This window comes from Centrocercus urophasianus, unplaced genomic scaffold, assembly GCF_019232065.1.
Source record: "Centrocercus urophasianus isolate 14NV4802_14NV808 unplaced genomic scaffold, USGS_Curo_1.0 seq_8, whole genome shotgun sequence".
Taxonomy (NCBI): domain Eukaryota; kingdom Metazoa; phylum Chordata; class Aves; order Galliformes; family Phasianidae; genus Centrocercus; species Centrocercus urophasianus.
In genome coordinates this window covers 413,655-427,071 of record NW_024885421.1, presented here as the reverse complement: position 1 = coordinate 427,071, position 13,417 = coordinate 413,655, and the positions used below count along the sequence as shown (strand labels likewise).

General features: G+C 41.6%; 1 protein-coding gene across 2 annotated transcripts in view; it reads left to right on the top strand.

Annotated features, from left to right (window-relative positions):
- The window catches only part of UNC13B (unc-13 homolog B), a 204,221-nt gene that overhangs the window by 64,154 nt on the left and 126,650 nt on the right, over positions 1 to 13,417 (top strand). For both annotated transcript variants that reach the window (XM_042838404.1, XM_042838403.1), the window contains exons 9-10: positions 9,352 to 9,675; positions 11,540 to 11,630. In XM_042838404.1, coding sequence (XP_042694338.1) covers positions 9,352 to 9,675; positions 11,540 to 11,630 — 415 coding nt within the window. The remainder of the gene's footprint in view (positions 1 to 9,351; positions 9,676 to 11,539; positions 11,631 to 13,417) is intronic.

Below are 13,417 nucleotides of genomic sequence, written 5' to 3'. Positions count from 1 at the left end.
GGCATGATTCTGACATCAGCCATTTGAGAGACTTCACTGTTACTTACCCTGTGAATTCTGAGTCCCAGTTAAAGTCCAGCTGCGATAAAAAACACAGGACTAAAGAGAGCAAGCATGGTCATGCTATGCAAGACTTGACACTGTCTCCTGTTGAAGAACCCAATGAGGAGTATGTAGACACGATGGATGAACTTCAGTGTCTTGTAGAAACGGTTTCAGAATATTTGGCTGAAAAGGAGGAAGAGATCAACAAATTTGCTACACTGCCAGAGACGAGAAAAAGCTCTGAGCGCACGTCACTGAAGCAGGGTAGTTCTGATAATGTGGTAGTAGCCAAGAAGTCTGAACAGGCCAAACAGCCTGCTGCAGAGGAGAGCACCAAGGGTAAATCTGAGTCTCTCCCAGACTTGTCAGGTATGAAGAATACTGTGAACTCCCTGTTCAGCTCTTTGACTGAAAAGGTGGGGTCAAGCACAAAGCAGCTCACAGCCTCTGTTGAAAAGCTTGTTTCTTCCACTCCAGAGAAGTCAGAAACCAGAACCTCATCTGAAAGTGGAATCTCAAATGTGTTTTCTGGTAAGCTCAAAAGTGAGAGTGCATCTTCGGGAGTGACACCGGATGGTAAAGCTGACACTAAGTTCTCCATTCACTCTTTGCTACCAACCCAGGTGAGTGGTGATAAAAAAGCCCAGAATGTAAACTCCAGCAAGCAAGGAACCACAAAAGTGGACAGTAATGCTTCCACACAGCAATCACATGAAACTACCACTAACAGCCAGCAGAACCAGCATTCAGTTATGGATTCTGTTCTAGGCATGTTTAATCCTCTGAAGATCTTCTCTGAGAAGGAAGTGCCAAAACAAGAAGTCGTAAAAGAGGAGCATGCCAAGGAGGAGAGCCATGCTGTGAAACCTGGTGAGGCAGACAAAAGTGAGAGATCATCTGGACAAATGGCAGCCAATATGGTTCCAGAGATACAGCTGAGTGAGAGTAGAAGTGAGGCAGGGATGAACACAAATTGTACTTCCGTGTCTTCCATCTTTGGCAGGCTCACAAATTCAGTCAGTTCTTTTAGTCTGAAAGCCAATTTTGATGGTCTCTTGGCTCCAAAGCAGCAGGATGTGCCACAGAAACAGTCAGAACTACATCATGTTACAAGTCAGCCAGATGCCGCTGTAAAGGAAGGTACACACATTGTCAGGGAGAAGCCTCCTGCAAATCACTTAGGGAATCAGCATACTACAGGTCACGAACTGGGAAAGGAGCAGAATAGAGGAAATGCAGAGCTTCATTCAGAGCCTCAAGATCAGGGCACAGCATCTGAAAGCTTTTTCAGCCCGCTCAAAAAGTCTTTCAGTCAGTTGTTGCTTCCATCTGCTGAACCAGGGCAGAAAGAAAATGTGTCTGGGTTTTCTAAAGGCCACAAGTCTGAGGAGGATGTAAGACGAAACAGTTCAAGCGAAGAACACTCGTTTCCTTTTACCAAGAAACTTCCTTTTTTCAGTGGGTTGAATTCTTCAGACAAGAAGGAACATACAAAGGAGAAAGGCAGCTTTATTCCTTCATTATTTAAATTTTCCTCTGCAGAAAATCTAGCAACTTCCAAGGACCAAACAGGTCATCAGAGTTCTGGTGATACTTCTTTGCTTGAACCCAAAAGCAGTAATTCACAAGAGGCTGTTTCATTAAAATCTAGCTCTGTTCCAAATTTATCAGAGCATAAGGAGGAATTTATGCAAAGAAAATACATTAATAAAGAATCTAGTGCCCAAGTAAACAGAAATAAACACCAGGAAAGTGCCTCTGTTACTTGTAAGGTTACAGGAGATCTGCAGAGAAATAAGAGTGCTCGGGAAGAATCTAGAAATTTAAAAGGAGATTTAACAAGAGAAGGATTAAATGCAGACTTAAATCACAGCTCAGCTGAATCCATCTCTTCAGATAGAGTGTTAGAAGCTGCAAATAAAGATGATAAGCAGAAGAAGCACACACCGGGTTTTCTTTCTGGATTTCTTCACATTTCTTCCAATGACAACACAGCCAATACTCAAGAGTTGATTGTGAAAAGCGAAAATGATGGCCAAAAAAGCAGTTCCGGATTATTTTCTGGCTTATTTAAATTTGCCTCAAATGAAAATTTGTCTGAATGTAAGCAAGATAAGATGAAATCAAGCTCTTTGGGTTTCATGAAGCTTTTTGATAGAAGTGAGGATTCTATCTCAGAGAAAAAACCTGTTGACTCAGCAATAACTTCTGATACTGTAGAAAAGCAAGAGTCTTCTAGCTTCTTGAAAAACATCTTGCCCAAACCAAAGGAGAAGCTAGATAATGTGAACATGGTGGAAGCTTCCAAAGCTACTGACCACCTGGCCAGCAGAAATGTTAATAACACAGCTAAGCATTCTGTGTTCCCAGTTGCCCAAAATCCTGAAGCCAAGGTACAGGACTTATCTGGAAAGTCAGTAAGTAATAGGCATGTCCCTTATCAGGAGGACACAGAATCTAAAATTCTCCCAACCTTATTAAACAAAGGATCAAATGAATTTCTTAATTTGACCAATAAAAAACACAATCTTACAGAGCACTACTCAGCATATCAGGAAACAAGAAGTCATTCTAGCTTTGAGTGGGAATATGAAGTGGGGGAGCTTGTTGACTCTCATGAAATAGCACTGCCGGTTTACTACGTATTGAATCAGAACTCTGTTCTTCCCCCTCAGTTCTTGGACTGGCCTGAAAATGATGTGGTAGTGAATCTCTGCAAAAAGGATGGAAATGCAAATGTGGTGGATTGGCGGAGTAATGCCAACTTTGATATACAGAGTTCAGATTTAAGTATGATGTCACATGAGTCATTTGACCACTTACTGTTTCAGGATGTTTATTCAGAAGAAAATGATGCACGGACTGCTAATTCTGTCAATGAAAATTATAGTAACTTTCCACCATTTGAGAGAGATGGCAGTTATTCTTTTGAAGAGCTGCCCATGGATTTAAGCTACTCCTCTGGCTGTGATGGAACTATGTGGACACTAATTGACCAAGAGACGTTAAGTATAGATGAGAACTTTATGTATTCATCCTATAGCCAAGACTATCAAGAGTGGCTGATGATGCTTGAGCAGGGTGTGTGGTGGCCATCGGAAGATGGTGATTGTGGATACTACATGTACAGTGATAGCCAGTATGTGTATTCGCTCCTCACCGATCCCTCTGGGCAGTATGTCTACGTTTGTGCTCCTGAAACTTATTCTTACCCAGACTGCTGGGATTATAATTTCCAGATAGGCGGCATTCCAAGAGCTGTGCTGGAAGATAACACGGTTGCTGTTTGTGGTTTTAAAGTCCCTCTTGGCAGCGAAGATGAGCTGTTTTGGTTTGCCGAAGAAGAGAGTTTGGATGATTACACAATGAATAAACCTCTGGATTTGTCCGTAGCTTTGCAGAGGAGTGACCAGTTAATGAACATGAATTTGGAGACGTTTTCACAGATGTTTGAAGAGTCTATTTATTCTCAGAGAGACCAGCCGCTAGACTTCTCAGGTTACAAACTTCAAAAACTCAAAGTTGATTTTAGACCTGACAAGGAAACCCAGAATTATTCAGAGGAAACACCACTAACCCTTGATCTTAGAACACGTTCCAGAAGGGCTTCTGATAAATCATTAAGTAAGGACATTCATACCAAGGAATTGGATAAGGATGCCCCTGTAGCAACTGCTGGGGGTGGATCATCAGGAGGATTCTTTGGTTTACATCTGTTTCAATCTTCTCCTAAAGCTGAAGAAACTGTGGCAACTACTGAACGAATAGCAGAAGCAAAAAAGGCTGAAGAAGATAACAAAACACCAGTGAACAAAGTTACCTCCTTATTTTCTGCATTGGGTGGACTGATTGGAAAGTCTTCAGGACCTGACTCTGGGACAACTGAGGATTATTCCTTAAAGAGAACAGAGACACAGTCAAAACCATCTGAAAACAAACCTGATGTTTTATCATTTGTACCAAATAGGAAATCGGATGGGATGCAGGCAGGGCAAAAGTTTCCTGTTATATCAGAACTAAGAAGAAATACTTCATCAGAACTTAATTCAGAAGCCGCTAGAAATGAAAAGCTGGAATTAAATCAGAATGAAAACATCCATGTTAAAAAACAGGGTTAACAAAGTCTCCTTCTCAACTGAGCCAAACTGCTCCAGATGGCAAGCCCGTAAGAGAAGAACGACCTGTTAAAGCAAAGCTGGCTTCCAGGCATCTTGAACGGCATGTGACTACTAATGAATCCAGTCAGTCACAGCCAAATCAGAGCCACCCAGCCCCTGAGCCCGAGGAAACATTATTTAAAAGTGCTCTGAAACTGTTCAGTCTTGGAGAAGATTCTCCTGCGAGCTCAACGACCAACAAACCCCAAACTTCTGGATTTTTTGACTTCTTCAAAACACAAGTAAGCAAAGAATCACAGCCATCTCCAGATCTGGAAAGAAGTCACAATGATAAAGCAGAAAAGGCAATGCATCCAGAACAGAAGGAAGCATCCAGTATCTCATCATTGTTTGGATCCCTCGGAGATCTCTTCAAAGTTGAAGCTGTGTCTTCTCAACCAACCTCAAGTGTTGCAACTCTGCCAAAAACCCACAGCAGAACTGTGGCAGAGTCAAGACAAAAACCTGAAAAGTCAGGTGGTCACCAGAGTGCCAGTATGCCGTGTCTGTCCTCAACTCCTAAGGAAGAAGTGGGAACAAGAGGTGTGGACAGGCAGATCTCCACTAGCCCTAGCAGAAAAGCTGAGGAGGGTTCCCGTGAGAATAAGACAGTACCTCCTGGGGATGCTGCAGGTCCCAAAATAAGCCAGCTGACACATTCAACTGTGCAGCAGAGCAGTGTGCCCACAGCTCCACCAAAGCAGCAAGGAGGAAATTGTGTAGGTGGAACAGTTAATCAGACAAAACCGAGGCCAGATCAGACTCCTAAAGAATCAGGATTCAGTTTGCCATTCAGCTTTTCTGATATCACTGCTTCAAAATCACAGTCAGCACAGCCAGCCAGTAGAAGCATATTCTCATTCTTCACTGGATCAGATGAACCCAAGCCTCCAGCACCCACTGCTGCTCCCGCTGGTGCAAAGCAGCAAGAAACAGAGGGACTGTTTCGTCTGCCTTCCTTCTTTTCCAGTGGTCCAACTGCTGAGAAGACCACACCTCAAAGAAGTACTAGCTTTGGTTTCTTCAGTTTGACATCCTTTTTGGATGAAAAACCACAAACTGCACCAAGACAAGAGTCTAATGCAAAACCAGCGAAACCAGCAAATTCTAAGTCATCTATGAAGCAAAGTATTTCCACTGACTCTGGCATCAGAACTACCAGGCAACAAGATGCAGACAATAAGAAAGAAGTAAATGATATAATTGCAGCAGTGACTGGCAGACAAATGTTTAATAATGTCACTATGACCGAAAATAAATCAGAGATATCTCTGGAAAACACAGAAAGTGTTGCAGAGATAGCTGAAGAGAGCAACTTCAAAAAGCTTCCACACACTGATGACACTGCTGTAATCAGTTCAGCTCCTTCTGATCCTTGCTGTCAGATTCCCAGTGTGCAGGAGCATTCTCAGGGCGAGCAGACTATTTCCTTAAGGGCAGAAGAATATGCTCTGGGTAGCACAGGGAAGACAGACACTGTTGTTTCACCTGTTGATAAAGAACAGTCCTGTTCTTCAGAAGAACAAATTTCTGAAAATAAAGATTATAGTCCAGCCATAAATGACAAAATGGATTCCTTGGATATAAAAGGCTCAAACAGCACAAGTGACATAAAAAGTGAAGTGGTCTCTAGAGAAGTATGTGCACAATGTGAGTTGCCAAAATATGAATTACCTGAACAAACCCCTGGAGACAGGTTACAACAGGCACAAGATCTGCACTCTGCTTCTAAAAGACCAGAGACCTCTAATTTGCAAAACAAACCTAAGGAACCTGAGGGCGATAAGTCAGTTCTGGATTCTTCAGTTGAAATTTTTTCAAGTTTCATGACAAAAATGAAACCACCCAAAACATTGTCTGATTTCTTTTCCCAGCCTCAAGCTCCTGCACCTCCCACTGCACAGAAAAAAAGCTCCTCTTTCTTTGGTTTCTCTTCTCTCCCAAGTGGCCCAGCACCAACTTTCACAAGCGATCTCTTTGGCATCTTTAAAGGTCCAAAAGAATCTCCAAAAGAGATGCCTCCACAATCCACTCCTAAACCTCAAGGCAACAGAAAGAAAGACATTATTGAGTCTGTTCCAGCAAAAGACGCTAAGAAGGCAGAAGGTGTAACTGCAGCCAAAGAGTCTAAGAGAGATGCTATAAGCTCTCTGAATCAGGATATATTGACTGCTTCAAAAGAAAACTCTACAAAAGAATCTTCCATGAGAAAAGAAAATGAAGAAAATAGGAACTCAGAAACCTGTAAAGAGGAATCTTTGAGGATCACTCCAGAAAAGTTAGTTTCTAGTGAAAATCAAGATCTGGAGGCTCTGCAGCTGGCTGGTGATGCACAGCCCTCTGAAATGATAGATCCTATGTCACAGGCATCTGATTTCAGTAATGTAGTTGATACAGAGCAGACTGAGGCCGCTGAACAGTCTGATGTAAATCCATGCCAACTAGATGTGTCTTCACACACAATGGAGGAACAAGGTGCTTCTACAGAAAAGGCAGCTGTTGACTTCCTTCATACTGGCTCTAGTGGTGGGTCTGAAATGGAAACTGAAGCCCCACTTAATGGGACAGGCACAAACCTTTCCCAGTTGAGTGAGAGTGCTACAACTGAATCAGAGCCTGCTGTTACGGAGAACCAGACTACTGCTGATATCGATCACCCAGACATGAATAGTAGTAGCAGTAGAGAAACCATAACTCCAGCTGATGAATCCAGTGTTCCTCTGCCCCCTCTGGATGAAGAGAAAACAAGTGAAGTACAACAGCAAACTGCTGAACAAGAGAAAGATCTGTCAGTTAATGAGATACACTTGGAAGAAATCCCTTCCATAGGTGACTTGCAGAAAGAGGGTAAGCCTACTTACATTCCTTCAGATGCAAACAGCAGTAAAACAGTCTTTGAAATACCAAGCATGCCTAATTTGCCGAAATTCAGCTTCATGTCATCCTCTGACAGTGGAAGGCCGTTTGGGTCTTTCTTCTCTCAGCAGCCACCTTCTGTTAATAGAGCAGGGGCAGATCAGGGCCTCATGTCCAGCTTTAAGAAACTTTCTTCCACTCTGTTTGAAGGAGGCACTGAAGAAAAGGTGAGTAAGCCAGATAGTGTCCAAGGAGCAGTATTTGGGAAAAAAATAGATTTCTCCTTTCCCTGGCATAAAGACAACAGGGAGACCTCTGCCAAAAAGGAACCACATGTACAACCACCACAGGCTTTGTCAAAACCAGATGACAAGGTGTTAGGAACAATCAGTTCAGATGAATACTCAAAATCTGCAGTCTCAGATCAACTGACTGATGCAAATACAGAAGTAAACTTATCTTCAAGGCAGCCTGACACTGTAGACAATGAACTTTCTGAAGAACCATCTGGTGCAAGCACTGTTGATGATACATCCAACAAAGAGCTGGGAGAGAGGCTTGATAAAGTGTCTGAAGACCAGCAGAATGTGATTTCCACCGAATTGCAGGAAGATCAAGCTGACAAGTCTGTAGCAGACCAGCCTGAAGTGAAGGAAACTGAGCTTGACTCTGCTCCTCATGGAGTAACACTTCATCCTGGCACACAGCCTGCAGACCTGAGTAGCATGGAACAACTGAATGAGAAAAGGCTAGTTACGGACAAGTTATAAATGGCTTCAGCTGTTTGCCATTTATAATGCAGTAGTGCAGCAGTAGATACTGACCTTAGTGTCTGATGTTAGTAGCTCAGTCCCATCTGTATTCGTTAAGTGTTTGTAGTATCACTGATAGCTGTCACAGGAGATGTGGTCAACCACAGTCTCTAGTACTGCTGAAGCTCTTACATGATTTTCTAATCCTTTTCCATTCTTTTTTGTCTGTGATATTTTGCATGTTCTTACACTTTGTCACACTGAATGAGATGTTTTTAGTGCCAATTTCGTGAGTCTTTCAGAAGTTTAATTCTTTGTGTTTTAATAGACTGTATACAGTCATTTTGCTTTCTTGTTTTGAGATTGTTATCTCGTGTTTGCTAAAAAAAAACCAAACATATATAGGTATATAGATAATATATTCAAAGGAGTAAAACTTCAAAGTAAAGATTTTAAGAGAGAAATCTAACTAACTGCTAACATATTACAGAACCAAGTAGATTCATTTCACATTACTGAAGCTTTTAAAGCATTTTCAGAGATGTCAGTGAAGGTATTCTAATATTTGTTCTTCCTAAAATCTCTGCAAAGCTTATTTCATGCAGTTAGGGAAGCTACTTAAGGAAAATACCAGTATTTCGTGAGTCTGTATTCAGACTTGTCTATGTTTGAAGTTACAATTGTCATCAGAAATCAAAGCAGAGACTTCAAAAATGTGCATGTGTGGGTAGTGTAAGTAAAAGTGGTTGTGCGTCTGATCTGACAGTTGCTCCACTGCACTCCCAGCACTTCCTGTCTGGCTTCCCATTCTCCTAACTCTGCAAGTGAGAGAAACAGCACTGCTGCTTAATTCTTATACTGAAATATTTATTGTGGCTGGGCCATAGTTTTCCTGACTGCATGAGAAATTTGGAAATTTGCATCCACTGTAGTTTGTGTGAGGATTCTGGGGATTCAGTCCTGGCAGTGGTGTCTTGAGTCATGGAGATCACACTCCTGTGGTGGTGCTTTTTCATAAATGAAATTCTTGAGAAAAATTCACTGGAATGAGGTATGTGTCTTCCCTTTGTGAATAATTGCTCCGCTTTTGTGAAAGACTTTAAGTTGATGGTCTTAACCTTAATCTTGATTTCAATGTATTTTACTATAAGTGCATAATATTATTAAAAATAAAGTTAACTTAGTTTTCTTATTAACAACTTAAATGGCCATTTTAAAGCTGAAATGAAACTGTAGCAGACAGGCACTTCCTCTCTGAATTTCCATGTTTCCATTCTATATCCTCCATGGTTATTAGAATACCTTCACTATCTGTTTCTAGCTGACAGAGGGCGAAAAAGTAAATAGCTGGTTCTAGAAAGTGTACTGTAACTCCGTAACATACAGGGTCCGTATACTGGTGGGCTGTGTATGAAGTAATTCTGTTGCCTACCAAAGTTTTGAAGCTCAGAAGTCTAGATCTAGTTCAGAGAACATAATTGTTAAATGTAACTTGGTAACATGTCTTGCTTTATCTGATGGACTTTCTTATTTTCTCATAGTCCTGCTGGAAGTAGTAGATATGGCTCCTCTTGTAATGTCAGCCAGGGAAGCTCTCACCTGAGTGAGCTGGATCATTCCCATGAAAGTGCCCATGGCTCTGAGCAAGACGATGATCGTCAGGAGCGGGAGTCGAGTTACTCCGACCACAGTTTGGTCAGCTACCATAAGGACAGTCAGACATGGCTCAGGGAGCAAGAGGAGCCTCGCAGCAAAGGAGAGGAGGAGGTCTCTGAGGCAGAGGAGAAGCATGCAGATCATTCTACAGCTAAGCTACCCCTGGAACTTGACAAGTCCGAGGACGTTGATGTGGCAGCCCGAGTGAGGTAGGTGAAGTGCTCTGTTTTGAGATCTTTTCAACTAGTGCAAGGAAGTTTCCTCTCTGTTGTTTCATGGAGCAAATTATGTACATTGTTCTTGCAGTGTTACAACAAACTTGACGTTGCTGATCTGTGAAACACCATTACGTGTAGTTTGTAATTACTAGTTATTTATGAGAGTAAAATTAAACTGTATTTTCTGTATTCCTGCTAATGAAACTCATTTGCTGTATTTTCTGTTTCATTTGATAAAGGTAGTCTAGCCCAAGGATAGCTACTTCTATTGCTCATGTGTGTTCAAAACCAAGAAATACATGTAGTGATGGGCTTGAGCTGCACTCCTTCCTTTCTTGTGTAGTGAGCAACCACAGCTAGTTACTGCTTGTGTAGTTTGCAGGCTTACTGTGTGAATCAGTGTGTTGCTTTGACTCATTATGCCGGCTTTTCTTGTCCTTACACTTTGATTTTACAAGACAGTATTAAAGAGAGCCCACAGAAACATTTCAGTTAAGTTTGGAAGAACTGTAGGCTGTCTCCTGGTTTTACAGGAATTTCAGATTCCACTGCTTATCTTTCAAACAAATTGTTTTTTCTTGTGATAATTAAGTCATTGGAGCCCCTAATGTGATATGGTTATATTTTCAAAAATACGAGGGATTATTTTCATCTGGTTAAAGTGGATGGATCAGTGAGATCCATGGAACTATGTCTGCCTACCTGTGTCCTTTGGAGAATGCTGCATGGAGAGTACAACTAGACTGGTGTTACTGTGCTTATGTGAGAGAATTAACCACAGTAGTTCATGTGTAGGCAACTCTTACACTAAAGTTTTAAAAAAGAAAACAAGGCTATAAAAAGTGTTGAGCTGTTCTTAAACTCTGACTCACTTTCTTCTTATTACAGAGCAGCAGGAGATTTGTCCCAGAATGGCTGGCCTATATTTGCTTACATGGAGGGTTACAAGCTAATTTAGGCATCTAGTTTAGATATTACTGCATCACTAGCTTCCTTTCTCTCCACTGTGGCAACACTTTGCTGTCTCTATGGAATGTACTGTGAATTTAGCTCTGAACTGCAATCTCTGGAGTTGCACCTGAGCTAAATGTGTAGCATGGGTGCTTGTTGCTATCAGCTATGGTTTTTATACTGCCAACCGTGCCTGATCCATCTCAGAGTGATACAGCAGCATACAAAGGAAGGGATACAATCAAGGGCCCATTACACGAGTGTGGGGAGTATAAAGTATGTTGTGGGACACATTGCTGCCAGATGCATATGCCTTCTTCAAAAACTGTAGGAAAGAGCGCACTGAGAAAGGCACAGAGTTTAGGGAAAAAAGCAGAGCCTTGTTGCCTGCCTTTCCATGGAAAAGGGTTTGTAAATTTGTGGCAGTGGTGAGTGAATGGAAAGAGACAGTTAGAAGGGACCTGCAACAGGCGTGAGGGTGGCAGATCTTTCATCTGCTTCTCTGCATGCAGTTACGATACCCATATGCTGAATAGGTTTGATCAGGTATCTTGGACTGGTTTCCTGATGTTCTGACTAATAACATCTTTCTCCTGGGGCTATGTTTAATAATGAAAACATTTTAAACTAAGCTTTTATCTGCATGGATTTTCCACTGAAAGGCCGGGATTGTATCTTAGCTTTTATCTTTCAACTCACCAGCTTCCAACGCAGCTCTTTCACACACAGAAACCTCTTATACATAAGGAAATCTCTGCGTTAGCCTCTCACTTGTCATAGCATGTGCACAGCTGTGTCTGCTGGGAGCCTGTTGGTTACTTCAGCTGCAGCTGCACTGTACCATGCTGAATCTTTAATGTTGCAGATGAGTATTTGCCAAATAATGATTTTGTTTCTTGTTAAGGTTCAGTGGTGACAACGAACCACCACCGTTTTCTCCAGCGAGAGCCCATTGGATTCGAGCCATTAACAAAGTTCGAATGCAACTTCAAGAGGTAGGATAGAGAATTGCTTCATGCCTTCTTTCTCCTCCCAGTGTTTTCCATCTGTGGCTGAAGGTTTCCTTTCTTTTGTCTTGTTACTATTCTGATGTTATGGAGGCAAAACACAATCAAATACTGTACAGGATTGCAGTATTATTTGATAGTGTTATTTAATTCTACCATCAGTTTGATGTCTTTGGAACTAGAGGTGAATTATCAGAAAAGATGCAGAAGCAGAGAAGTCAGCACAAAATTTGCAAATTTGCAAAATAATAAAAAGGTTTGGGGCTAAATCGTGGGTGTTCAGCCTTTTGCCTTGCCTGGGCTGCACTGAGCGAAGAGGAATTGTCTAGGGCCACATATACAAGGGTTGCTCTGAAAGTAATACTTCATAATTATTTCCATGGAAACTGCAACTGATACAAAGAGCACAGTAACACTATTTAATGGAGCAAATTCTCTGCTACAAAACACTCTTTTTCAACTCAGTCACTACCATTAACTACACCTTTTGACCAGTGATGAATAAGAGCCTGCATGCTGCACTTGCAACAATCTGCACCAGCAGAAGCAACCCACTGTTGCTGTCACAAATGCTGAAACCCCACCCACCACAGCCTCATTGTGCTCACATCCACTGATTGATCTCCATAAATGTTCTGCAAGCATCAGTGGCTGTCAGTTGGTGCCATTTTTTCCACATGATGGAATTCGGTGGCACCCTTCTTTTCATACACACTTCCATGTCAGAGGCTGTTTTGTCATGCCATCCCTCTGCTGCCACATCTGTAACACAGCATCAGAATGGAATGGAACACTGGTGGGAAGGGTCAACCTCTACTGCCATACCATCTGCCTTTGACGTTGGAGACCGGTGTCGTAAGATAGGAGACATTACTTTTGGAACAACCCCCATAAAATATATAATACGATTAATATATATATGTAATGAAACCTACTTTAATATATGTTTTAATTTAATACTTTACTACTTTACTTTACTACTTGAATACATATTTTTTAAATTAAAACATAAAAAGAGCAACAAAAACATAAAACAAGTGGGATATGTGACCTGGTTTTTGTGAAACTAACACATCAGGCTCGTCTGATGGCAGTGACTGCACTTCTTAGTGAGTTCTCCAGGTGTTCATTTTTGATGAAATTTAACTCTTTCTGTGCTTCATCCTCGAAAATTGTTGTTCACAAATGTATGTACTGCCAAAAAGCTCTGACATGAATTAGTTGTGAGTCTGTGAACTGAGGGATATTTCTCTCCGGTAAAAGAGGTTTTAAGGAAGTCTGATAAAGACACATGGCCAGATTTTTGATGGCACCTCTATACATTCCATTTGAAGACTCACAGGTACTGTTTTTCTTTGTTTACTGAAAATGCAGTCACAAATAAAAAAAGGTTTTTTTTTTTTTTTTTTTGGCAAAATGGAAGGCAAGTCTGCGTGTGTTTTGCACAGGACTGCGTTTAGCCAACATATCCAAGTCAATAAACCTTTTGCCGTAATTTGAGTTAGCACTGCACTGCATGCCGTACGCTGATTTCTGTGCAGGGAAGGTTAATAGTGCACTGCTTCTGGTTGGTGATGGGTGATGAGTGATGGGTGTGCAGCTGGGGCTGGTGTGGGGCAGCTGCATTGTCGGCTGAGTTGGGCTACAAGGTTCCTGATGAGCAGCTGAGAAAGAAGGCTGTTTCTCAAGGCGACTTGAGGATAGCTTGTTAGCTTAGTGGGAGTTATCTGTATTATCTGTCGTGTGAAAATGTTCCTTGGGAAGTTTTACATCAA